Source organism: Struthio camelus, chromosome 4 (genome assembly GCF_040807025.1).
Source record: "Struthio camelus isolate bStrCam1 chromosome 4, bStrCam1.hap1, whole genome shotgun sequence".
Taxonomy (NCBI): domain Eukaryota; kingdom Metazoa; phylum Chordata; class Aves; order Struthioniformes; family Struthionidae; genus Struthio; species Struthio camelus.
The window spans coordinates 85,392,063-85,419,301 of record NC_090945.1 but is presented as its reverse complement, the minus strand read 5'-3'; the positions used below and the strand labels follow the sequence as shown (position 1 = coordinate 85,419,301).

The window sequence follows — 27,239 nt, the reverse complement described above, 5'->3', positions numbered from 1 at the left end:
GGCGATCCATGTTGTGACCATTAGGTTACCAGGTCTGGCTAGCAGAGGAGGCTCTGGGACTCCAGAGATCCACCTGCCTGCAGTCTAAGCCTATCCTTCATTACTTACGTTAGTGAATTAAACCCCTGGGAACCCGGACAGTGAGGCTGACTGGCTAGTGAACTTCCCTACCCTTGAAACCAGAGGGGCTTCCTGCAAGCTGTCTCCTGGAAATGGTTCCTGGATAGTGCCAGCTCCCAACCTGAGCTAACTAAAAGAAGAGTCAAAACTAGAGGGAAGATTTGTCTGATTGTTTTTTTCCTATGTTAATAAAACCAACTAGGAGAAAGAGAGTGGAGCTACAGCCCTGCACTCCCTTTGAAATCAGGTAGGGAAACGTAACTGCTTACTGCAACACAGAGAGGATGAAGTGATTGCTGGGTGGCCCCTGAGGCTGGGGATTGATTCTTGATTATAATAATGACCTGCTTGAGAGGAACAGTGTGAGATTTAACTCATTAATGTCTGAGAAGTACTTTAGAAAGCCCTGTAAGGTGAACATCGTCTGCCCAAGCTCATGCACATAGCCAGTGGTCTGCAGAGCTGTAACTGAAAGAATTGAGGACTCAGATCTGGTCTGTGTGGGGACTTTCCTCTGGGAATTTTGCTCTTGATTTCAATGGAGCCGAAATTTCTGGTATGTTTCTAACATATTTTGGACTTTAGGCACACAGACATATTTTATGTTATATACAACTCTGTTTGTTTCATGACTGTTTAGTCTGAATTCCCCTTTCCTCCTTCCCCCATAAAATAAATAAAGCTTATTTTTCAGGAAACATTTATTTCCTGAATTGTTCTAGGTGTAATCCAGCTGTCCTTAGGGCCAAAGTATGATCACAGGTATTTTGTCTTACCTCTGAAATGCAACCAGCTTTGGTACGGAGCATTAGGATATCCTCTATTTTAACTTCCACATAACCTTTTTTTTCCTTCCCCCCTCTCCCCCCTCCTTTTTACTATTAGTAATTGAATCCGGGTTCTAAAAGAAAATGTCTAACAAACACAAAGCTTGAAAAGTTTCACAGAAAAGTTTCAGAGTAAGAAACACGTCTGTTTTTTCAAGGACATGAAAAGAGATTAGGTTTTGTTGGCATTGTTGTGACTTCTCAGGATGATCTGTAGACAATGCTTTGAACATTTATTACATCAGAAAATGTCATTCTGCACTTTCTTCTCATTCTCTTTGGTGATTATAACATCTCATTGTAAACTGCTCCAGCTTCCTCTGCAGTCACTGTATATGGTGATTAATAATATTCAATACTGCTCTGATGTGTTAAATAAATACTGCAGTTTTTGCAAATGTCAGGCTCTTGCCTGAACTGAGCTGGGAATGTTTGCTTCCGTTTGTCAGGTTTCACTTCTCCCTTTTCATGTTTAGGCTCATGGAAAAACAGGCATTATATTTCAATTTCCATTGACTCACAGAGCCAAGAAACAGGCATTATATTTCAATTTCCATTGAATCACAGGGCCAAGTTATGTCACTGGAGCTAACCAATTGACACTAACTGAAGATCTGACTCATAAAAATTGGCTGATGTTGAATTGCTTTTCCGCAGAAGACATAAAGCTGAGGCCATAACCCTCAACTGGGCGTTGTTCAAAATCCTATGGTGCTCTTCACAAGAATGCCTGTATTAACTCTTCATTATTATCCATTGAATTTGTTAGATCAGGAAAATTTGGGAATCAAATTATGCAATATGTATATTACTTGCTTCTGATCCTATTAGTCTACCTTTCACAGAGATATTTCCTGCAGCAATACAAAGAGTATCTACCTACTGTATGCATGGCATACTACGCTGCAGAACAGATTGCCACAAATAGAGAATGCCAGAAGCAAGGATGCCTGTGTGGTCCTTTGCAGGATGATACCAGACTATGTCAAAACTATAGAGAGAGAGCTTTTGTCCAAACTTGACATCCATAAATCCATGGGCCCTGACGGGATGCACCCACAAGTACTGAGGGAGCTGGCGGATGTCATTGCTAGGCCGCTCTCCATCATCTTTGAAAGGTCCTGGAGATCAGGAGAGGTGCCTGAGGACTGGAAGAAAGCCAATGTCACGCCAGTCTTCAAAAAGGGCAAGAAGAAGGAGCCAGGAAACTACAGACCTGTCAGCCTCACCTCCATCCCGGGAAAGGTGATGGAACAGCTCCTCCTGGAGGCCCTCACTAAGCATGTGGAGGACGGGAAGGCGATCAGGAGTAGTCAGCACGGATTCACCAAAGGGAAATCATGCTTGACCAATGTGATAGCCTTCTGTGATGGAATGACTGGCTGGGTAGATGAGGGCAGAGCAGTGGATGTTGTCTACCTGGCCTTCAGCAAGGCTTTGGACACTGTCTCCCATCACATCCTCGTAGGCAAACTCAGGAAGTGTGGGTTGGATGAGTGGACAGTGAGGTGGACCGAGAACTGGCTGGATGGCCGAGCTCCGAGGGTTGTGGTGAATGGCGCAGAGTCAAGTCGGAGGCCTGTGGCTAGTGGTGTCCCCCAGGGCTCAGTCCTGGGTCCAGTCTTGTTCAAGGTATTCATCGATGACCTGGAGGAAGGGACAGAGTGCACCCTCAGCAAGCATGCTGATGATACTAAACTGGGGGGAGTGGCTGACACACCAGAAGACTGTGCTGCCATTCCGAGGGACCTGGACAGGCTGGAGAGGTGGGCGGAGAGGAACCTCCTGAAGTTCAAGCAAGGCAAGTGCAAGGTCCTGCACCTAGGCAGGAATAATCCCATGCAGCAGTACAGGCTGGGGGTTGATGTGCTGGAGAGCAGCTCTGCCGAGAAGGACCTGGGAGTGCTGGTGGACAACAAGCTGACCATGAGCCAGCAGTGTGCCCTTGTGGCCAAGAAGGCCAATGGGATCCTGGGGTGCACTAGGCAGAGTGTTGCCAGCAGGTGGAGGGAGGTGATCCTGCCCCTCTCCTCAGCCCTGGGGAGGCCTCCCCTGGAGTGCTGGGTCCAGTTGTGGGCTCCCCAGTACAAGAGAGACATGGCACTCCTGGAGAGGGTCCAGCGGAGGGCTACAAAGATGATGAGGGGACTGGAGCATCTCTCATGTGAGGAAAGGCTGAGAGAGCTGGGCCTGTTCAGCCTGGAGAAGAGAAGGCAGAGGGGGATCTCATCAACGTGTATAAGTCTCTGAAGGGGGAGTGTCAGGAGGATGAGGCCAGCCTCTTCTCCGTGGTGCCCAGCGACAGGACAAGAGGCAATGGGCAGAAACTGAACCACAGGAAGTTCCACCTAAACCTGAGAAAAAACTTCTTCGCTGTGAGGGGGACAGAGCATTGGACCAGGTTTCCCGGAGAGGTAGTGGAGTCTCCTTCCCTGGAGATATTCAAAAGCCGTCTGGACGTGACCCTGGGCAATATGCTCTAGAGGACCCTGCTTGAGCAGGGAGGTTGGACTAGATGATCTCCAGAGGTCCCTTCCAACCTAAATGATTCTGTGATTCTGTGATTCCATAGGAGCATGGTACAGCAGGTCTTGAGGTCCTGGTCTCAAACTGATCCATGTTAGAGGCTAGGCTGCAGTAAGCCATAACTGCTCTCTAACTCATGCACCCAAATTTCCCGTGGGAACCTTGCAATGCAAGTCTGGCCTTCCTACTACAGAGTCAGGACATAGCCTAGGCACCCATGATAATCTGGAGGCTCACATTTCAGGCACAATCCCAGAAAAGGATCAAGTGGCCCAAAAATCAGCATCAGGAGTCACTTGATGTGTCCCGACATCTGCACGTATGAGACAATCTGCAGAAACCCTGTGGCCTCCTGGAGCTCAGGCAGGGTACCCTAATATGACACTAGCTGGTAAGGTTTAATCAGCTGATTGCTGATTAAACCTTGATTCCTGGTTCCCTAATTCCTGATTCCCCAGTCTCTTCTATTACCTACTCCTTTTCTCTTCAGCTCATTTTCCCTCTCCCTTTCCTGTCTCCTAGTCTCCTGGGAGACACGTACCTCACCTTTGTTCCTCCTGTATTAGAGACATATACTTCACCTCTCCATGGTGACTTGTGAAGAGGCGGACAGGCTCCTGCTATTCATGCCAGCTCCTGCCCGTACCATTCTTGGCACTGGTCAAGAAAGTTCTCCTAAGTTCCTATATTCCTAACACGTCCCATTTGCTGTAGGAGCAGGCAGAGCACACACTGTTCACATTCAGGAGCTGTGGAGGGCTGAGTTATACTCACCCAGAGCAAAAATGCTCAGAGAACATGTCTGCAGAGTTTCTATAAAAGTTATTGAACCTAAGGCAAAAAGCCAGAGTCTTCAAAGGTATTTATCCGAGCACATTTAGGTGGATTTTCCTGGAATAGGCATCTCCACAAGCATCCTGTATTTTATAAGTTTTAAACATTTTTTTTTTTTAATCTGACAAAATAACATATTTTTCTCCTTCTCTCATTCCTAAAAACCACAGAACTGTTTCATCTGAAACTTTACATACAATCTCAGTTGGAGAGAGACATCTGTCCTAAAAAATGTTATTGTCCGAACAATTACAGTTTGGTAAAAGTTCTAAGCAGCTGAAATCAGGCCCTGGAAATGGGAAATGCTGGGCTGTCTTAACGAACTGAGCAGTTGGAGCAAGAGGAACCAGAAGTGGACCATATATACTACCTACAGCAACAGTTTCTTTAGCTTTGCTTGTATGAAGCAAACTACACTCTAGTTACACCTTTGGCTTCCTGATCTGCAAGACTGCCATTGGCAAAATGTTAAATACAAGCACATTACTGTTACTTTTTTGCACTGTGTAGAGTCTGCACTCTTCCTTCCCGCTAATTGTACTGCCCCAAGGTCAAAATCAGGTACATTTCAGCCTGTATGACTGAACTATGGTCCAATAGTGAATGAACACGTGTCTTAATAAGCATGTGTCTTTCTTAGGAGGCGGGATTCCAGGATCTTCTAGAGATCTGAGGTCAGCTAAGGCAGACTTTGTCTCACAGTAGCAAATCTTGAACTTGTGTTGCACTGATTTTCAAAAGAGATCAATTTCGAGCTTCTAAAATCTTAGCATAGTGCTTGATAAATATATAAGCCAAGGGCATCCTGCTCCACAGATGGAAAGTTACAAAAATCATGCTGATAAAATTACTGAAAACTATAACACACCCACAACGCATCGGCTACCGTATTTTTTTGCATGCAAATTCCGGGTGATCCCGTAGCCGAAAATGGCAACTAGAAAAGCAACCTGAGGGGATGCAATTCCTTCATATAACTTTGTGTCCAAGAATAATGATGTGTGTCAGCTCTGTGGATATGTGCTGAACCAGCCAGAATGATTCAGAACGGTTGGCAAAACAGAAGCGTTAGTCACTGTGAAAGATCAAGAAGTTAGTGTTGGCCTATCGTGGGCAAGTCAAAGAGAAATGAAAACCAAATAGAGAAAGGGGTAATGTAATGGAACAGAAACTGAGAAGGGGATGGAAGGGGTAACTTTTATAAAGAAGTGACTGGAACACATGAGTAGGGTCAATATGGACAGGCCATTTACAGGTCGGGATGGTACACTGTGCCTGAGCTCAGAGGAAGAGACTCTTTAACAATGGCAAGCTGGCAAAGAGGAATGCATCTTGCTCAATGCATCCGTGCCTTCAGATGGGTTGTCCTGCAAGCTCAGCCCGGCATGTCTGAATCTAAAACCATGAGCAGGTGCTGATCTCTTAGATCTGACAGTTCTGCATGCAACTGTAGGTCCTCAAACCCTCTGGCGAGAGGTGCCCATGCAGCCTCAAGACTAGTCTCATGCGTGCCAAGATCTCTGACTTCTTTCACACTGCAGGCTGCAGCTTGGGCTGAATGCATGTTCTTGCTTGGGAAGAGCCCAGTTTGGGGTATCTGCCAAGGAGGTGGGGGGCTGTCTATCTGGCCTCATACTCTGTTCAGACAGCATAAACTGGAGCATGGGTCTTCCCAAAGGTGCAGAGGTGCTTGGATTCTCCTGGAGAGGGACTGAATGCAAGTCTAACACTCAGCATACACAAATGTGTGCTGGCTGCAGATGGGAGCTAGAGAACTACAGCAGAACATGTACTATTGCTTGACTTCCCTGCCTGACATATTCAGGTTTAACTTGTGTGTACTAGTGAAGGTATATGCGTCCTCCCCATGTGGTGAACTATGCGTATGAAGTATGATGAACCATGTAAGAGAACAAGTTGGGCAGTGATAGTAGAACTAGCGAAGCCTGCAGAACTGTTGAGCTGTAGGTCATAATTGGGTCCCCTGGAATCTTGCAAAGCTCTGATTAACAGACTCTAATTAAAGCCTTCGTGTGTTTGGGACATTCACATTTGGCTAAAAATGCCCCATGGCTATTGCCCAGTTATTAGTTTGTTCCTTTAAAATCAGGAAGATGGACAAACAGACAGATGCCTGAGTAATTGGGATGCAATCACCTCAGTCTTATTCCCAAGGAAGTCAGGCTCATAATGTTCTGAGACAGTTCAGGGAATTAGGATGGACATCTTACATTTCTCAAGCATCGATTCATAAACCCCACACTGGGAGTGACCTGCCAGGCAAAAGTAAATATCATGCTTTCTTGGTAACAGGCTTTGACAGTGCATGTGTGAGAAATACCAGCCTGGCAACATCTAACCAGTCATGAAAGGGAATAAAGTGCACTTTTAGTCAATCACCATTTTAGATTTGTTTCTATACTGCAAGGAGCGGGGGAGAACATGAAAAGGTTGAATGAGCACAGATAAAATGATTCACTACAGAAGTGTGGGTCATTAGGTGGGGATGGGCTGTACTCTTAATCTCTGTGCCTGGGATTCTGGGGATGCAACCGAGGAGCTGACCACCTTCTGGAATATAAGTGGATGTGTGACCCCTCCTAAGGCTGTATTATGCATTTTCATTTTGTTTTTGAAACTAAAAATTACAGCTTAAAAATAGAGAAAAAATACATTGTAAATACTCGGTTCAGCAAAGGAATCTGCAGAGGGTAAATACAAATATATATTTTTAAATAAATAAGTGGAGTTCTATGGTAGTATATTTTGGCTGTATTTCTATGGTCCCTCATGCACCTAATCTGCTCCGATGGTATAAAGAAGAGCATAGCAAATACAAGCATCCATTTTAAGGTGACATGAACCACTCTCTGGACTCCGTTGCCTGATCTCCATTGACTACATGGGAGGTTGAATGCCAGCCGTACAAGTGGGCAGCCACAGGTAGACAGAAGAAATTAGGTTCATCTCGTGTGCCTCTCCTGTTTCAGCTAAGATCGAGTAACTTGGAGTTGAGTTTCTGCAGTGTGCTGGCCAAGGAGAACCATTTCTTTGTTGGACTATGGCCAGGACACAAGAAACAACATCAACAATAGTAACTACCCCCCATTCCCACCCCGCCCCGAAATAAAGGCTTGATTCAGATACCACTACATATTATGAATTTGCATTCATCGTAGGAAGTCCAGGGACTGGAAGTGACGATTTACAGGATTTGGCTTCAAAGGCACAGCAGTTACACAGGAATGATCTTTCAAGACAGTTCATAGGGCAGAGTGAGAACACAGAGAGACATGATTTGACTCGAGAGTTTTGAAAAGGAGAGAAACATTATGGTTGGCTGAAATACAAAAACATTCGCATGGCTGACCCCGCACTCTGTTTAAGGAATTGAATAGACCCCTTCCACTACCTCTCTTTACAGCTCATTCTCGTTTTTCCCCCCTGTCAGTGCCTGCCTCAGCGATGAGGCTAGTTGCTTTTTCTTGTCCACTCGGCAACGCTGTTGCGGACAGCACCGAGAATGAAGGTGATCTGTAACTCAGAGATGTGTATGAAGAGACCCCACTCCTTTCCTGGGTTTGTTACAGATTTCTTACCCACTGCTTCTCCCCAGTTTCCAGAACTGTCTTTAGGCACAGTCGTAGGTGGTTACCTAAAGCAGTAAAAGCTGAGCTTCAAGCAAGACAAAGACGATTCTGAATGTCACAGCAGTGGCCACAAGTCTGCAGCTTGTGTTGGCTCAGCAGAATAGCAGAGAGACTCCCCCCAGGGACTGCTACTGTGGTGTGGATCAGGATCAGAAATCTGAACAAGCAGTCCACTCCTGGCAAGGGGTGGCCAGAAACCTTCTGCCCACACATCTGACCTTACTCCGTGCCCGCCATCTCTCCTAGCTCCCATACTGCACGAGGAGAAGCCACGTAGGGAAGCTACTTTGTTCGGAGTGTATTCAAGTTTGCCTACAGTGCTAAGAAGCCTTTAGCCAGCTCTGTCAACTTCTCTATCTGTGGAATGAAGAAGTGATGATAGCAATATTCAATGTGAATTCCCACCTGCCGCACATGGCTGTTTTGGGCTTTAATTAATACTTAAAAATGCTTAGGAAGCCACGAAGAGGAGATGTTATGTAAGCATGTGTTATTATCATTAAAAAAACATTGAGCGAGTTATTAGCCCACAGATGAAATTGTCAGTGGAATTGTATTTTTATCAATCATCTTTCATTTCATTTCATTTTTTTCACAGTTTTATCATCCTTTAGCCCTAGGCTGGCAGACCTAATACAGCTTAAATGGACAACGTATTGAATGTTGCATCATTGGATAGCTCTCAATGGCATGGATGAGTAAGCGAGCTGTTCCCAGGCAGTGAAGAGACCATATTGTAAAACTAACCAGAATTCATCAGTGGGTTGAAATGGGCACGAATGTTTTAGAACGGAAAATAGCTGAGGCCTGAATGTCATTTCCATCACCAAGGCTGGCTCTGAGCTTAGGCAAAGCAAGTGGCTGTCACCCTTGAGGGGAGCTGTGGGCTGCAAAAAAGGAAATCTGCCGATGGGAAACATTTACCATTCCCCAGCAGTAATTGCTCTTCATTAGAATTGGCAAACTGCTGTGATGGTGAGGGCTAATTTTCTTTCTTATCTTCTTGAGATGTTAGGAAGTTAATGGCAGTATCACATAAATCTGCACATAAGAGGAAAGAGGCCAAAGCCAGAGCTGCTGATCAGAGTTTGTTTTCCAAGGCAGGTTTAAGCACAATGGGAAGCAGCATAGCTGAAGCTCAAAGTCTGTGCTTGCTCTGTGCACCTCAGGACTCTTTTGTTTCCAATATACAGGTGACCTACTTTAAAGAGGAGCTGGAGGAAGTATTTGGCAGGATGGTTAGGAAAAGCTCACCATTGCTGTCACAACGGGAATTCCAGGGACATCTCCTTCCAATAAGTCAGTGACAAAGCAAGGGTTCAGGTGATTTTTCAGTAGCTAAAGCTCCCAAAGGGTTGACTGTCCCAGTCATGGTGCAGTTTCAATAATTACTTTCTGTCTAACCCTTTGCTCTATCACCCTTTCAGCAGAGTAAATATTTCCTTTGTGCATTTGTACAGTGCCTAGTACAACGGGCCTTGTTTCTGATTGGGGAATTTTAATGTGTCAAGACATAAATATTTCCTCTTATTACTAGGTTTCCTTGGAGTGATTTTCTGTCTAGAATTTGCAAAGTTCGGGGGATACATATCAAGAACAGAAAAAAATGGCCTGCGTAGGAAACATTTACTGATAACATAACATAGTTATACTTTCTGCCCAAGGAAATCTTTTTTCCTTCTTGACTATATTGGAAATGACCGAATGGGACAACTGGATCCTATAAAACACATATCTGTGACTCTGTTGCTTTTATACTGTTCTCCCCTCCAACTCCCTCCCATCAAAACTTTTAATGTATCTGTTATTTGCTACACGTTTTCTTTTAACTGTTCCATTTAATTTATGATGCTATTACATACTAAAATAGATAACCTGCTTGGCAGAATGCATTCCTAAAATAATCAAGTTCATTAATGTGATTAAGAGCAAATTCATTTACTGCTTTTGCTACTCAATATTAAATTGAAGAATGAGCATTTAAATAGACAGTTTCTCATGTAAGTCTCTTATTTTTATGAAGTATAAAAACTCGGTTAATTTTAGAGGGTTCTATCCCAGAATAGTACTGCACTGTACTTTAATGGTAAAGTAATCCAAAAAAACCTTCTATGAAGTAAGAAAGAAGCAAAATGTTAAGCATTGTAAGTTCCAGACATTCATGGCATGACTAACACTGTAATGATGAATTTAGACTGGTCAGAAACCAAATAACAAGGATTCTATATCATACCAAACTATGACAAGCAGATGATCATGCAGTTAACTTGGGGCGATGGTTTATGATTAGTGGAATTTTAGTTACACAGCTAAATTTAGACCCTTAATTTGCTTAACTAAAATTGCTCAATCTGGTTACAGCCTTTTCTTAGCCAAGCCTGAAAATGAACTACAGTTCCACGTTACTAGTCTTACTTTGCAAGTTTGTAATTATAAGACAAATAATTTAAGGTTGATCAGATAGCTAAAACTGAGGTAATATCCCACTTCCCCTAAAGAGCATTTGAGGAATAGAAGCAAGGTCTGGTAAAAATTCAGGGCCTCTTTTCTCTCTTGTGAGAATCGAAGGCTAAACGTTCATTGCTGTGCGTGTGTTTTGTTGAACATTTATTATTAAAGTGTCTCTCAGCCCCGCTCACAGACAAGGGCCACACTGTATCATGTGCAAACACAGAAATAAAAAAGACAGTCTCTGTCTCTAAAAGCCTACAGTCTAGGGATAAGGCAAGATATAACAGATGGAAACAGACAGATGGAGGAATGCAAGGAAACAATGATACAATGTTAATCAGCATGACAGGAAGTAATCTCAGCACCCCAGTAGTCTGCTAGGCAGCTTTTTGCAGGAATCACAGCAAAATGCGAGGAGTGGCATGGGAAAGAGCATGAAAGGGCTTTTATGAAAGCTAACACGGAGGTAATGAATGCAGGTAACGCTGGCAAAAGGAGCTGACCTCTTGATGCTGATGAAAGGTGAGGGATGCAATGAGAGTAAGTCAAAAAGGGCTTTGAAAATGAAGAATAGACTTTCAAGTTTGAGGCAATGGAGAGGAGGGAGCCAGTAGGTGGATGCAGTGAACAGGGCAATAGAAACAAAATGTTAGGTTCTGCAGCTGCAAATCGTACAGGTGAGGTTAGACTGCAATGTCCAGAGAAGAGAATACTGCAGCACTTATGATGAGAGATGGCTGGGGGTGAATGACTGCATCTCAGTGACTTCAGGCAGAAAGAATCAGAGACGTTTAGACATCCTAAGTGAGAGGACCAAGGGGCATACCCGAGTCAAAGGGGAGGCCTGCATTAAAAGTCTGAGCGATAGTGACGTGCTAAGAAAAGCAGACAAGGGCTGGCGGAAGGTTAAGAGTGTTGCTCTTAGCCATTCAGAGCATGAACCGACATCCACAATACGGAGATATCAAAGACAGGCTAGGTTTCTGCTCCAAACTGAGGAAGGTAGAATAAAGGGCTACATCTGTGAGCTGTTATCACAGAAGCAGTACACGAATTTGTGTTTGTCTGCGAGATTTTAGAGATGTAACAGGAGTTCATAGGCAAACAGTGCATAGAGCCCTGTGACACCTCCACTAGGAGGCAGAAGAGAAAGATTCTCCAAAGCACATATTAAAGAGTCCATTAAAGAAATAGGAGGATACCAAAGAAGGATAAGACTTCCAGGAGATCACTGTAAATTTTGGAACTGCCTGGCAGGTCAGGGACACTGAGGATGAAGTACTGCTTTGGAGATTTACCTCTAAAAAGTCGTGAGGGGCTCTGGAATGGGTACTTCTTCGGTACTGAAAGGGGTGGACACTGGAGAAGAGGAATCCAAGATAGATTTGGTATCTACATCCTTGGAGACATTCAGAACTTGACTGGACAAGGCCCTTAGCAACCTGATGAACCTGCTTTGAGCAGGAGATTGGACTAAATGACTTCCAGAAATCCCTTCCAAACTTAATTATTCTGTGACTCTGATAGCAATTGTTAAGAGTGCATTCAATGAGCTTAAAGATGGAGAGAAAAAGCAAGGTGGGGCAGGAATGGGTGTGGCGAGTGGATCTCAGAGTGGGAGTTTTTGAAGACAACGAAACATAAAGCATGATGGCATTGTGAGGAGAAATTACCAGTCAAGAACGAGAGCTTAAGGACAGAGTAGGGGAAGAGGTGAAAGTGAGTGCAAAGGAGATCATGAGACAGTACGAGATTTTTGAGGCAAGTGCAGGCAAGATCAGGAAACTCCTGCATCAATGAGCTTGAAGGCGGAGAATGAAAGGCAGACAGAGCGCAGGGAAGCACAGAGGTACAGAAGGGCCACCACATATTTTGTCCATATTCTCTTGGGAATATTAGGCAAGATCCCGTGCGGAGAGAGAAGGAGAGCAAAGAACAAAGGATCCTGAAGGAGTTAATAGTGCAAGAGTCTAATAGTATATTAGACTGCTAGCAGAACTTGAGGTTGAGTGAATTCACTCAAGAGAATGAATATATAGTGGATGAAGTCACCCTTGCTCTCTGTTGTTGGGATTCATCAGACCAAAGATAGACTTTTATAGCACAGATATCTCCATCTGAGCCAGTCACCCTGGGTTCCCTCTGAAGTCAACATAGAAGAGCAAAAACTTTGAGGATATGTTTCATCTCATCCTAAAATAGATGTCTAAAACAGATCAGCTGACTCATGCCCTAAAAGAACATGATTTGTTCCCCACAGATTGTAAAGGGAGCTTACATTCATGAGCTCAGATTAGAAATCTACACTGTAGGCATCAAATTTAGATAACTCCTATGCTGCCTATCCACCCAAAACACTCTGCGGTCTGAGCACAGAAGCAAAGAATTGATATCAGGGATGAGCTAAGACTGGGTAACCTTGCAGTGGGAGAGAAGGGCAGAAGATTCAAAGGTAGAAGACAGTGATGAGTAGAGGTAAGTAATGGCTAGAGAAGTGGTGGAAAGACAGGGAGGGCTGTGCACGGAAGAGAATATGTCGGCACTGGTCATCATGGAAAAACTGACTGTGGACTAATGGTCAACCCTGAAAGAGAGCAGGTGGACTCAGAAACAGCCATCAAAGAAAAAGTGGAGAATATTTACTGAGAGGCTCCTCTCGCGAGTATGGAAGTTGAATAAGGGTTGCAAGAACAAGACTGGTTTGCGGCAGTTTATATCTTCACAGAGCTTTTACAAACTTAAGGCTTTGATCCTAAAACAGGAGGACTGAAAGCATATCTTTAGACCTGCATGGATTTTCACTGACGGTAACTGTTTTGCAAAGGATTAGTGAGAAGGGCATCTTTTTGGTGGATCAGCATCTAGAAGAAATGATGGACAAGTAATTCACGACAGTAAAGCTAACTTTCAAGATGGGCCGTGAGGGGTATGATTCGGCTCACTGTTTCAGATGCTTACACTCTCTAGATGACCCTGCTTGAGCAGGGGGGTTGGACTAGATGATTTCCTGAGGTCCCTTCCAACCTCAACCATTTTGTGATTCTGTGTGAACGTTTGTATCTGAATTAGGCATCTGAGCTCCCTTTAGAGTTAATTAAAATCTGAGGATCAATTCTTTTGCCTAAACATAGGTGTCTAGTGCTATTTGAGATGCCCAGTGGTATCAAATCTCCATTTCCATAAGGGCACAGGTCTATCACAAGTCTGGTGTCAGATTTACCAGCTCTGCATGGATGTCTTAGGAACTCTGCTACATCTCAGGTGGCACTAGGTGCCTGTGTGGATAACAGAGTTAGCCCAAAGAAGTGCAGGAGTAATTCAGCTCACCCTAAAGCAGACACCTACATTTGAGTAGCTGAATGCCTCCACGGAGTCCATGGAAAGCAATCATTCCCGAAGGATGATAGCCTTCCCCCTCGCCAGCTCCAGGCAGATGTGGAAGTATCTCAGTCGGAACTAGGTGCTATGCTTAGGCAACTGGACCCCATTCTGGATTGCCACTGGTTGTAGTGGGGTTTAAACACATAATCCACATGTAGAAACCTCTGTGTAGACACTTAAATTTAGGTGTTTCAATCCATAAGCTTAATTACATCCTCGGTCTTTAATTCAGATACCCTGGATGCCAATGCACTATGTTTCTTTTGGTGGATGGACTTAGAGCATGCTACTGAAGAAGAGAGACTGAACACTTAAATAGACTCCTCAACGTTTCAAGCATAAAACAGATGCTTCAGCTTCCATGGGTGCAGTCTCAGAGCCCTTATGCCTATTGCAGATTTTATTAGGTAGATTTGTTTGAAGAGTCAGATAACCCTGGCACAATTAGGTTTGAAGTATCCAAAAGCCACCAACAGAACTAGCTGAAATTGGCATCTTTTTGGCAGCCATATGCAGCACAGAAGCCAAGATTGGAACGGGTCATGGAGAGTAAACAATTCTAAAGGCATTTGCTCTCAAGAGCAAAATCATATTGGTGGGAAGATACAGACAGAAAGTGTATTGCAGGTGCTATTCTAATTCTGTGGGTAAAAAGAAGTACTCCTGTTTCCAGAACTGTCAGTTTGTCATTTTTCATTCTCACTAAATCCACTTATTTTTTTCTTTTTTGTTTAAACTTAGCACATAATTCAAAAATGTAATGTTTTAGCTTGACAAGTCGGTTTATTCAGGCACCTGATTTACCAATTCCAAGGCTACTCCCTACAGACTCTTACCAGAAATGTTAGCGCTCAATTGCAAACCTCTGATTTAATTAAAAAAAAACTTGGACCTTCAAACATTATCTCAGCTGGCAAATCCATAATTAGCTGTGCATTTTTCTGAAGGAACTCTCCCCTGATTTGTCTGAAACCTGGAGAAGGACTCTCTTAAATCTATCATAATTTCCTAACACTTTCAGCTCAGGCATTAGAGACATTGTGTGGGCAGATTTAATAGGTTCTTTCTAGCTTCCTGGTGAGGAGAGGGATTGCATAACATGTGAGTCAAGACTTAAGTCTTGAATCTGTGACTGCAATACTTGCAGGAGTTGCACTATCTGTTGTCAGTCGGAATGTCAATAAACAGCATGCTTTGCAGCAGTGCTATCAGCCTACTTTTTGGGTCACTGGGGAAAGGTTGACTAATATATGCTCCATTTGCTGAAATCAGGGGCTCAGCATTTCTCATTCTTTGGAAGGAAGGCAGCGGGGTTCTTTTCTTATCCCCTCTTACCCCTTTACATTTTTAATTAATTTTTTCATCCCTAAGATATAGCTCTCTCTAATGATGAGTTTTCTTGATCACACTTTTAGGGTCCCTGTTTATTCCTAGTATTCTTTTGGGGGTTGCTTTTTACCCAAGTCCAGAGCCCTTCATTGCAAGGTCTTCCTCCTGTACATGGAATATAAATTTCAGATAGATTATGCAAAACTGACAGAGAGAAATTTCAAGCTTTCTCCATATTCAGGCACCCTAAACTTGGGTGCATTTAACCAATTTTTCAACATCTTACCAGTGTACCTAACTTAGATGCTTAATTATCCCAGGCACCTTCCGGGGCCACTGGAAAGAATAGATACCCTCAGAGAGGGAATCTGAAGTGTGCTGAATCTTACTTCCCTAGGGACTGCTGAGCAACTGTGGTACCAGCTTAGGTATCCCCCTTAGGTGCCTGAAGTTAGGTGGAGTGAAACTGGGCCCGAGTTGCTCTGGTCATTTGCTCTCACTTAGTAGTCATCTTAGTTTAATCATGGTTTGCCCTTTTGAGATTGAAGACTGCAGTTAAGTCCAGATTCTGTTTATCCCTCAATCTAATTTAGACGGAATCAGCTAATAAACCCTTAAACTTTCTCTGGCAGTATTTCAGTAATTATGGCGGATTGCTAGTACTACTGCAGACAGTAAAAAGAAAATTCTTTTATGAGCTTTCCTCCAAATTATTTTGACCTATTCTAGTTCTATTCCATCCATTCTAATTCTTATTTCTTTAGTCTAGTAAAGAACTGGCACACAACGCAGCCTCCCCATTCACACATTTATTTCCATCTTTCCTGAACAGCACATATTCTTTAGTACCTGTGCTTTAGTCACGAGTTGTAACTCATTATTATTGTTATTAAAATACCTGGTTTCATGTCCTGCATCACTAGTTCAAACTCCTTTACTTGCACTAACATATACGTATTTCAGCTTTTCTTTTAACTCATCACTCCCACTGTCCTTTCACTAATTGTATCACCTATCTAATTAGTCTTCTTGAGTATGAGCACTTTCTTTCTCCTTGCTGCCCACCCTCCTGCCCACTGACATTTTTTATCTGTTGCTATTCTTCATTCAGGATTTTTTGCTTACTTTTCTTTTACCAAGATTAGATGTAGAGATTCCGTGAGTCTCTCCCACTAAATCAAATAAATTTTTAAAACCACAATCCAGGAGAAGATAGAGTGCAGCAGCCCCTGTCAGGTGCAAGCTTTTAACATACCTGACACTGAAATACCTATACACAAAACCAAAAAGTATCATAGCTGAGATTTTCAAAGACAGCTGACGGATCCTGTTGACCAGCTGCCAATAACATTGAGTTTCCAAGTACTTCTGTGCATCCAAATCCTATAGCCCGAAAACTCAATTATTTTTACCTTCAGCAAAAGATATGAAAATCAGCTTCCTATTTTGTTGGTGTGCCAAGAGGTCAGCCAAAAATTGCAATAGCTGAGAATATCATAACCATTCACAGATTACATTTCTCTTCATTGTCTCACGCTGCCCGGCATCATCAGCTGTGGTAAGGGATAGAGACTCTTAATTAACGGGTCATAATATTCACGGTACTTTATATCTGCTTTTACTAGATTTTTCTACGGAGGTCAGACATAGAGTCCTCAGTCTGCCTGGGTGCTTTTGTGCTAGGTATAAAGAATCCCTATGCCAAGAGCTTTGCAATTATGTCATTGGCACAAGTCAGGACATGATTTTTAAATATGTCTTCTTAAAAGATATTTGCAGTAATGAGGCATGGCTATATTTTATACTCTACCATGGAATTAGCACATTCTTCAGTTGCTTCATTTTAATGCATTATACTTCACCTTTAAAAGTCCTTGGACTCTACGGAGTTTTGGGGAAAGCCAAACCAGGTAGTGTTGCTCAGGCCTGGCTCTCTCTGATAATCTCCCACAGTCACGGCCTGTAATGCCTGTCTGATTTTCATTTCAAATGACATTTTATTGGAAAGGATTTTAGCATATTACATCTCAGCCTGAGTAAGTCTCTAGATATTGTTAGAAAATTAATAAAGAATTTGAACAGCTTCCTGTGTGATGTGTAACTGATAAACATTCAGAAAACCCTTCCTCCTCCCCTCTCTCCCTGCGAATCGCTCTTCTAAAAATAAAGGGTATGACAGAATTTCTGTATTGTATGACAAGAGAAGTCCTTCAGTCATTTGCAGCAGAGAAAAGCAAATGGCAAGCTTTCTCACAGATGACATTTGGAACTGTTATTAGCACTACAACGTATGGGCTAAATTCTCCTCTCCTTTATACCACTGTAATTAGGGAAAAATGGCACTGAAATCAAACAGACTATTCGTTACGCTTTGCAGTGTAAGTAAGAAGGGAATCTCTGCTTCTCGCAGAGGAATTTACTTTTTTATTGAGGCCTCTTGTCTTCGTCACCCTGTTACCCGAGGCACGCACCCTCGTACATATTATTCTCTTAAGCCTCGCTTCTAAATTATTAGGTGATGATTTTGGGGGATGTTCATAGATAAGGACTAGGATAGGCTGAGACCAGCAATTTACTTGCATTCATAATAGGAGATGGGCTTGGATATAAAAATGAATTTTCTTGTCAGCATTTCGTATCATTGTAAATATTTTAAGGACTATTTTCCTCGATATTTTTCAGTGTTCTGATTTATCTAGTACTGAAAAGTAGCACCCGATTCACTGCAGAATCAACAGAGTCAAAAATGAACATATACTGTCTTTTGGGAGATGTTACATTGGATACATGGCAGATAACTGCTATGAGGAGAATAAATAACTCAGGACACAGAAAATGTTATGGAAGCACCTTCATTTTCTAATCCACTTCAATTTCTCTCTACTTAGTAGAGAATGAAAACTGGTGCAGTTATTTATTGTCTTATATGCAAGGAAGTGGGCAGTTCGGAGCTATATTCTAATGACAGCTGGATATATTGCTTACACCGACAGCAGAAAAGCTTAATTGCTTTGAGAAGGAGCTCAATAAGTTTGTGAAAGATTAAATGATGTTCTGTCTGTGAAATAAGGATTTTGAGCCTGCGCTAAAGGACCCTGGAGATTCCTCTCACTCCTCCGTACCTTTGAAGTCGTGGGGGAAGGAATACCTACCCTGTGTCAGATCAATGATCTGCATCTTTTGCTGCTCTGGCTTCAGCTGTCACCAGCTCCGGATGTTTTAGAGAAGGAGAAATAAATAAAACTCAAAATACATCTGGGCAATGGTGCTTTTGAGAGGAAATTCCTTCCTCGTCCTTGCTGACAACCAGCTGAAACAGAAAATGTCATTATAGCCAGAAGCTCTTGTACCGAATGCCTCAGTAAAAGCATTATGGTTCTGTTAGGAGAACATGGAGGTTTCTCTTTCCTTCACGGCACACAGAGTGGGGGCATGAATGACGACGGGGACTGCACGGACAGCAGCGCCTACAGGGATCACTGTACGGATTCAGCTAGACGTTGGATTTCTCTGTGTGCCCGGGCTGTAGAGTTATCTCCCCTGAACTCAAAGCCTGTCTTTTCCCGAATCCAATTGGGAAGACTGCTTAGGGTAGACCACCAGGGACAGGACCACCTCTCCCGGTCACTTCTTTGAACAAACCCAACCAACTTCACACCCGGAAAATTGCGTCTCATTCTCTGACTACAGCTACGTAAGCTGGAAATGTCTGCCACCGGCTTCTGTTATATGCTCACCACTGAGTGCCGGGATTTGCTATGATCAAGTATTGCTGCTTTATGAACGCAGAAGAATAGGGGGAAGTGTCTCTGTGTGCGTGCGTGCGCGTGTGTGCGCGTATTTCTGTCAGCGGTCGCATCCGGCGAGCGACCCGCCGCTCTGCGCGCCAAAACCGGCGGCCCCTCCCCCCCCCTTCGCTAACGGCTCTCCCGCTAACGGCTCCTCGAGGCCCGCGCGCGGCCCCTCCCACCCCCCCAACGGCTCCCGCCGGCGCGCGCCCCGCCCTCCCGCGCTGCCGGCGGGGCGGGGTCTGCGCGTGCGCGGCGGCGCCAGAGTCCCTAGCGACGGGGCGGGGCGGCGGCGCCTGCGCGGCGGCGGGCGGCTGTGAGGAGGAGGGGGCTGCTTGCTGCCTGCCCTGCCGCCCATGGAGCCGGAGGAGAGGGAGGAGGAGGAGCGGGAGGAACGGGTCCCTGTGAGTACGGAGGGGAAGGGGTGACGGTTTGGTCCGCGGAGGGGTTACGGAGCAGGGCGGGGGGCGGTAACTGGCCTGAGCCTCCCTCCCTCCCCGGCCCTTGTGTCTCCTGCCCCGGGAAGCGGGGGACACACTGGCCTGATCCCCCCTCCCCCCCGCTTTCTTGTGCCGCGGGAAGGAGCCTGTATCTGGCTGATTCCTCTGGTTTCTCTAGCCCCAGGAGAGGGGAAGATGTAACTGACCTGATCGTCCCGCACTGGGGAAAGAGGGGCTCTAACAAACAGGCCTGATCCCTCTCTCCTCCCCTTCTCCTGCCCCGAGAATAGGGGGGCTGTAACTGGCCTAATCCCTCCCCCCTTTCTCCTGCCCTGGAGAAAGTTACTACTGTAACTTTCCTGATTTTTTTCCCCCCTGCAGCTCCTGTTCTGGAAAAAGTTGGACAGTAATGAGATCCTCCCTACTTTTCCTGCCCTAAGAGGAGGAGGGTGTGTGTGTGTAGTTGGCCAGTTTCCTCTACCCCCTTCCCAGCCCTGGAAAGGGGTGGGTGCCGTTAGCTTGACTGCTAACCTTCCTGGGAAGTCACAGCCCCTGAGGTTGGACTGTCCCCATGAAGTCATTCATGTCTTAAAAGGGCCCGTGCACGGCTCTGCACACCTTGCTGTGTTGGTGTTGGAAGGTGGGAGACTGGGAAGAGGAGCCTGGCGATCAGGGTGTCCTATCTCATGTGGCCATGGCTGCCACCCCCACGTTTGGGGGTCCGTGCCTTCCTGGGCTTGCCCCTTGTTGAGCACTTTGGGAAGCTTCTTACATGTGCTTCGGCCGAGTTGTGGCACCTGGTCTTATCTGTCCCACCGTTAGTGTGGTGGTGGTTTCCAAAAGTGTGAAGGACCTGCAGCACCTGTGCAAGTCCTAACTTGCACAAACTGATGGGAGGCATCTTTGCATTGGGTACTTGAATAGGTGATTTTGGAAACTTGGACCTGGAGATGTTTATTAGGAAAGGTAGAGAAGAACTACACAATGAAAAGTAACAAGCAGCAAGGGCCAGGTAACATTCCCTTAAGATCTTCATGCTAGTGCTCTGAAGGAACTCAGAGGTGCAACAGCCAAATGATAAACAGTGGTAGGTATGATACCAGTTTTTACAAAGGTTTCCTGGGAAGACCCACAGATTGGCTTCAATTTTACCAGGAAAATTAATACAAATTATAATAAAGACTAGAAACGGTCAGATGGATTAATATGATTTGTTAAAGGGAAGGCCAGCCTCAGCAAATGTGAATAAGGGGATTCAGATGGTGCAGTCTAATTCACTTTCCAAAAGCCTTTTGGTGAAGGACCTTTGTCACATGTTTTCCAGAAAACTAAGTAGCCATAGTGTAGAAGGGAAGGTTCTTGCATAGCTGTGTATTTTTGTATATATTTCAGTAGAAGTGGAGTTCATCAACATGTTGATTTACAGACACAGACAAGTTTTATAATCAACTTTATGATACTGAATTGTATGTGATGTTGTAGACCGGTGAACTTACCTTCAGCTTCATATCCTCATCGTATTCATTATAAATCAGTCTGTCTTATTCCTTTTTGGGCGTTTTACTTTTTTCTTTGTTTTAGAGCGCCCTTGCTTTGTTCTTTACCTTTGTTTTGTGCTGTGGTTTAATTGCTGCTCTGACAACCAGAGCCCAGATCTGGGAATACCAGATGGAGCTGAGCCAAGCTTGTTGCCAGTATACTACTGATCTTCTGGGACAAGGGGATGTGGGTCCCTATAGATAGCAGGCCAGGTGGAACTTCTGTCTGCTTTAGTATGGCTGCTGTTATGCTTTTATTATGTATTTTTGCTGCAAGAGATTATTTTGGCTATAGTTTCAGTTGCCAAAGAGATAATAACACTGAAAAACCGGATTTGAGTTAGTTGTGGCACCTAAGGCTGTAGTTTCATAAGTGCTCTATAAATCAGCAAGCCTCAGGTCTCCTACCAAAAGAAGTGACTGGTTCTGTTGTGCCCTGGTTACTTGCTGGTACTTCTGTGTTGTTTTGTCATATGTTCCAACACACGCCAGAAAAAATAGCGAGGCTATGCAGTGAACTGGGGTTAGAGTTGGCTTAAAAAAAAATCTAGTCAACTCTTATTCTAAGTTTTTGCTCACTGACGAGAGACTAGGACTGCACCTTCCAGCCATGCTAGCGTACCAGTTTATGCTGGCTTAAAGACATTATGAGACTTTGGCATCAGGTTGTAAAAGCCAGAAGAAACTCTCTTAACTTCACTATAGCAATATTTTTACTACTTATGCTATTTATTTTATTTCTTTTACCAAAGAAAATAGTTTGTCTGTTTCCCCTTTTAGTTTATCTTTGATTATAAGGACGTTTTAAGCCTTATCCTGCAAAGTTTTTGATTGTATATTTAGCTGCGCATGTAAGTATTACAGATAAGTTCCTCTGGGATCCTGCTTTTGGTTCTTATTCTTAGAATAGCACTGTGAATTAATGGCTACGTTCCAGAAGGTCCATCATCAATAGAAATTTTTCTTTCTCCTTTTTTAAAGCTAAGAAGAAATATCAAACTAAGGTACATCTGCCAGAGGTAACTTTTATTTCAATGGTAATTTAGTGTGGAAAAGATAAAGAAATGAACGTTTCCTTACAATTCGGAGGACAGACAGTAGGGTACAAATTACAACTTTTGTAAGCGTGATCCAAATAACAGCGTATATTAAAAAATGGGGAATACTCATCACTTTTTACAGCGGTCCAAAGCTGCAAAAGTAAAGAAGTTGTTGACTTTCTCATTACATAAAAGTATTCCCCCTGCCCCCCCCCCCCCCCCCCCCCCGGACACCATTATATGTTCATGTTTAAGTTCAGATTTGGGCTGCAAGCAATTAAAGGATTTTTGCACAGGAGTGAAAATAACATGACTTAGCTACCATGTGTGAAACAAGTTGTTCTGAAGTCTCAGATAGATGCTTACAGTAATTTTTGTCTTTATTTGGTATAAGTAGAGAAGAATGTGATGCTTTGATGCTCCTAACAAGTTAGTAGTTCTGACTCTCTGTGGTTAGATTGCTGAAATGATTGCAATACTGCTAGCAGATATTGGGCATTTACTAAGTTCTTATAACTGGACATTCACAATAATTAGTTTTGAATTAATAGAAAAAACAATCCACGTTCAGCGCTGAAGAGTGGGATAAGACCATAGTTTCATGCAAATCTTCCTTACTCAGTCTCTGCATGTAGTAGCAGAGCTTTGGGGTGAGAGGTGGTGCCTGTGGTAGAAGAGGCTCAAGACAGTGACTGCTTAAGGAAACCGAACATACGCTCTGTTCAGTCCTATAGACTTCTGTGTCTGAAGGTGGTGAGGGAGCTGGCTGATGTATTTGAAAGGCTTCTCTCTATCATCTCTGAAAGGTTGTGATGACTGAGGAATGTTTGTGATGACTGGAAAAAGGCTAATGTTGTAACCATTTTCAAGAAGGGGAAGAATTAGGATCTGAGGAGCTACAAGCCAGTTAGCCTGTCTGCAGGTCATGGGGAGATTATAAAGCCAGTGATCATGGAAGCCATTTCCAGGCATGTGAGGGACAATGTAGTGACTGGGAACAGCCAGGACAGGCTTACCAAGGGCGAGCTGTGCTTGTCCAACTTGATTGTGTTCTTTGAGGAAATGACTGTCCTGGAGACAAGGGGAGATCAATGGATGTCGTTTACCTTGAGTTTACCAAGATTTTGTCGTTATCTCCCTTTCTTGTAGCCACAGTGGGGAGATTGGGACTGAGTAGGTGGGCACAAGGTGGTGGCAAAACCGGCTGACCTGTTGGGCTCAAAGGGTAGTGGTCAGTCATTCAAAATCTAACTGGTGGTGTTCCTCAGGGGTCAGTACTTGGGCTGATGCTATGTAACGTCATCCTTGATGACCCAGGTGATGAGGTGAATGCATTGCCATCAAGTCTGACACCAATAAGGATGGAGTGGATTATATGGTGGAGGGACAGGGCTATCATTCAGAGGGACCTTGACAAGCTGGAGGAATGGGCCAAGAGAGATCTCATGAAGTTTAGCAATGCAAAAAGCAGAATCTTTCTCCCTGGGAGATAACAACTCCATACATCAGTACTGGCTGAGGAGAGACTGCCCGTGGAGCAACCCTTCAGAAAAGAGCCTGAGGGCCTGGTGATCACCAAGATGAATGTGAGTCAGCAGTACGCCCTTGCAGCAGTGAAGGCCAGCTGTACATTGGGCTACACTAATAAGGGCAGAGCTGGCAGGTGGAGGGAAGTGGTTATTCTCTCTGCTTGGTCACAGCTAGTCCTGTGTCCTGCTATGGGCTGCCAGTGAAAGAGAGCGATAACAAACTGGCATGAGTCCAGTAGAGGCCACCAAGATGGTCAGGGAGCTGGAGCACATGGTGTGTGAGGAGAGGATGAGAAGGCTGGGTTTGTTTGGCCTGGGAAGGAGAAGGCTGAAGGCAGGCATCTGGCAGTACTGTTTTCCTACCAGAGGGAGGTGTAAAGAAGGTAGAGGAAAACTCTTCTTGGCGGCAGCATTCATGTGTCTCCAGTCAGAATTTCCTCTTACTGTAACAAAGAACGCAATCTCTCACAAAGAGGATGGTTAAGTGCTGGGCCGGAGCCTGTGGAGGTGGTGGAATCTCCGTTCTTGGAAGCGGTCAGAAGTTGCCTGGACGAGGCCTGTGCAGCCTGATCTAGTTTTGAAGTTAGTCCTGCTTTGAGCAGGAGGTTGAACTAGCTGACTTCCAGAGATCCCTTCCTACATAAGTTATCATATGATTAGGTGAACGAGGCTTCTACTTCAAGCATTAAGGTGTATTACAGTAGTCAGCTTTGAGATTGCCATAGATTGACTACTGTTGATTGACTGCTGTGAACAGAGGCATGGCAGAATATGCTGCCTGTCAACCTTGCGTGCTTTATGTCCCTAGGAAATTAGGCAAAGAATAGGCAAGCTTGTTGCAGGTCAAAAAATGATAAATTTTCCACCTGTCCTTTTAGGACACTACATAAAAACGCCAGCGTTATTCCAGCAGAAAGAGTATCTTGTCTGTGGAAGCTACTGCTGTTCAGAATCTTTAAAAGATGCAAAAAGATGCTCCAGTAGTCTTTGCAAGGTCAGTGTATATTGTTTAAGTATGTGTATATTTTATTTCTGAAACACAGCCAGGACAGCCCTGACAGCTTAGTTTGTTACAAATCTTCTCTTGGTTTATTTGAGACCTGTTACACTTTATTCTGATCCCTTGTGACTGTTAAAGAGCTCAACGTGCATTGCACAAAAGCAATGAAAACATTTTAGAGTTTACATAGTGGATAATCTGCTTGTTGGCTTTAGCCTTTATGCAGTGACGAATAATGAAGAGGAATTGCTAGGACATCAGTGCTTATTTAAAAAACAAATGTAAAGTATTTATTCTGTACCTGCTAAAACCGAACGGGACGAAATCACTGAACATCATTGTTGCATCTGTTTGAATATGTTTGAAATCCAAACTACATGCTAGCCTGTTCATAGATGATCTTCTAGTGCTGGGTCATGTGCAGACAATGGGAGTTCTACTAATACGTTCAGCAGGAGCTGGACTTAAATGCTAACAATTTAAATAAAACTTGTAAGCAGGGACTTCGGTCTTCTGACCAAAGCCATCTCTGATGTAAAACTTTTTCTATATTTGAATGAGACACCCTTTTTTACTTTGTGTTTTTGAACATCAAGCAGAGTTGATATGGATTATAAAGGCATGCTAAATTAGATTGTTGGGTTTATGTGAGATGCAGTCACACTGGTGTAGCATTAAGGGAGTTCTGCGTTTGTATATAGTCTTTGAAGTGCTTTTGCATACAAGTTGCTTTGCTTTTGCTTGAGTGTCCATTACAAGCTGATAATTATACCATTAAATGAGCAGAGGAAGCAGAAGACAAAATGTGACCTACGTTCTGTTTATTCTGGCAAAATTGTCTTTTTCTTTAATTTTCTGGAACACAGTGGTCAACTCTTTTTTTTTTTTTTTTTTTTTTTTAAACAGGTAAATCTGTGCTTGTTTCTGTGTTCGTTGGTCTTTCTGCACTGTGTGGGGCTCTGCCTGACATTGTCCTGCAGCAGTGGGTTGCTGACTCCAAGTGGCATGAGGCTTGCACTGCACTGTTGTTACAGGTCATATGAGAGCTTGCACCTTAGCTTTCTTCAGCTTGGAAGGTTACCCAGACTGGTTTCGAGACCAGTTTTGAAAGTTTGATTTGGGTATCGTTTGTGCCAAATTCTGACTTACAGCTTTTTAAAGTTACTAGGACGTAAAATTTGAACACAAACTAATGGACAAATATGAACAGAATTTTTTAGTGCTGAATACAAGTTGTGCAACTATGAAGAAACTTCCAGTGGTAAGATTTCAGTCATATGTGCTTTGTCTCTACCTATGTGGCAGATGCGCCTGGGGTTTGTAGGATGGGGACTTTACTGCATCTGTATGCAAAACTAATTGTGTATACAGATAAATGGTCAAACGCACGTTCGTCTGAAATACGAAGTGATGTTGAAGTGTTTGTTAGTCATGTTCTTCTATTGTATGTTTGTTTATGCCAAACTAATTGTGTATACGGATAAATGGTCAAATGCCCATTCCTCTGAAATACGAAGTGATGTTGAAGCGTTCATTAATCGTGTTCTTCTATTGTATGTTTGTTTATCACCTACTCCTAGTGGATAAAAGTACAAAAAATGTAAGAATTTAGAACAAACTCTTTGTAACCACTTGAACTAAATTAAGAAAATACTCAGGTGTGACTTTGTTAAGAACAATTAATTTCAAACCCATTTAATTATCCTCTTTGAGAGGATAAGTGATCTAGTAGATAAAGGGGAGGTGATATAATTGTGTCTTGATATAAGTAGGCTCTTTGATCTTGGGAATATGCTGATTGGGATAAACTAAGGAAATATGTAGCAAATTTGGAAGGCATTTCAGGTACAGTTCGCTGTTCTTTCAGGAACAGCGTTTCTGTTCAGTGTTTTCGTTGATGAATTGAATGATGATGGAGAAAATAAGTAGGTAATGCTAAGCTGGGAAAGTAATGAATGCTGTGGAAGATGGTATCGAAATCAAGACTGATCTTGACAAAATTGAAAAAAGCCCTGAAATGAACAGGATGAAGTCCTAATGAAGACAAGTTCAGAACGGTATCTACCTCTAGCACTCTTTCACGGTCACCTTAATTTGGCATAAATGCTCGCTGGTGTTGGAAGAGTTGCTCCTGAACTCCACTGCCTAGTTTTACAGGACCAGTAATTTTGCAGCTTGCATGTTCATCTGCATAAGGAAACTGAAGCACAGATTTACACTGGATTAATTTGGACCATGTAGCCGTGGCTTTAGGAGGAAGAAATCACAATACATTCCTTATCAAGAAATTTTATCTGTTAGCCGTCATTATGGGGAAAGGATAACATTTACTTTGTGGTGAAAGACAAGGTTAGTTTTTATTAATAAAGAATGCTGCGTGTGAAGCCTTGGAGGTAGGTATTTAAAACCTTAGAGATTGCACTGAGACTAGTTTGTCCAGTTTTGGAGATCATAAATTGAGAAGGAATATCTCTGGTTTGCTGACAACTTAATGTGCTCCCCTCTGGATTGTTAAGAGATTTAGAAAGGTGTTTCATAAGGGAAGGCTGGGGAGCATCTGTGTTTTAGTTTTTGTAAAGGAAAGGATCATATTTGGGAAGAAGAGAGAACATTCCGATACGCAAAAGACTGTTAAAAGGGAGCGTGGCAGTTATATAATTATAGTATATTTCTGATGCTTTGGGAAGATCAGTTTGTTAGAATGCCTCATCCAGGGAGTTCTCTTTCCCTTATCTTTTTAGTTTTTTGTTTTTGTTGTGCTGGTGTTGTGTTGTGCTATTGAATAT

General features: G+C 43.5%; 1 protein-coding gene across 8 annotated transcripts in view; it reads left to right on the top strand.

The window, feature by feature from the left end:
* The first annotated feature begins 19,160 nt into the window (after positions 1–19,160).
* The window catches only part of ALMS1 (ALMS1 centrosome and basal body associated protein), a 75,771-nt gene continuing 67,692 nt past the window's right edge, over positions 19,161–27,239 (top strand). For 7 of the 8 annotated variants that reach the window (XM_068943823.1, XM_009681844.2, XM_068943827.1 and 4 more), the window contains exon 1: positions 19,161–19,310. In XM_068943823.1, the coding sequence (XP_068799924.1) occupies positions 19,263–19,310 (48 nt within the window). In that variant the 5' untranslated portion in view covers positions 19,161–19,262. The remainder of the gene's footprint in view (positions 19,311–27,239) is intronic. The other variant, XM_068943824.1, reaches the window with a different exon arrangement.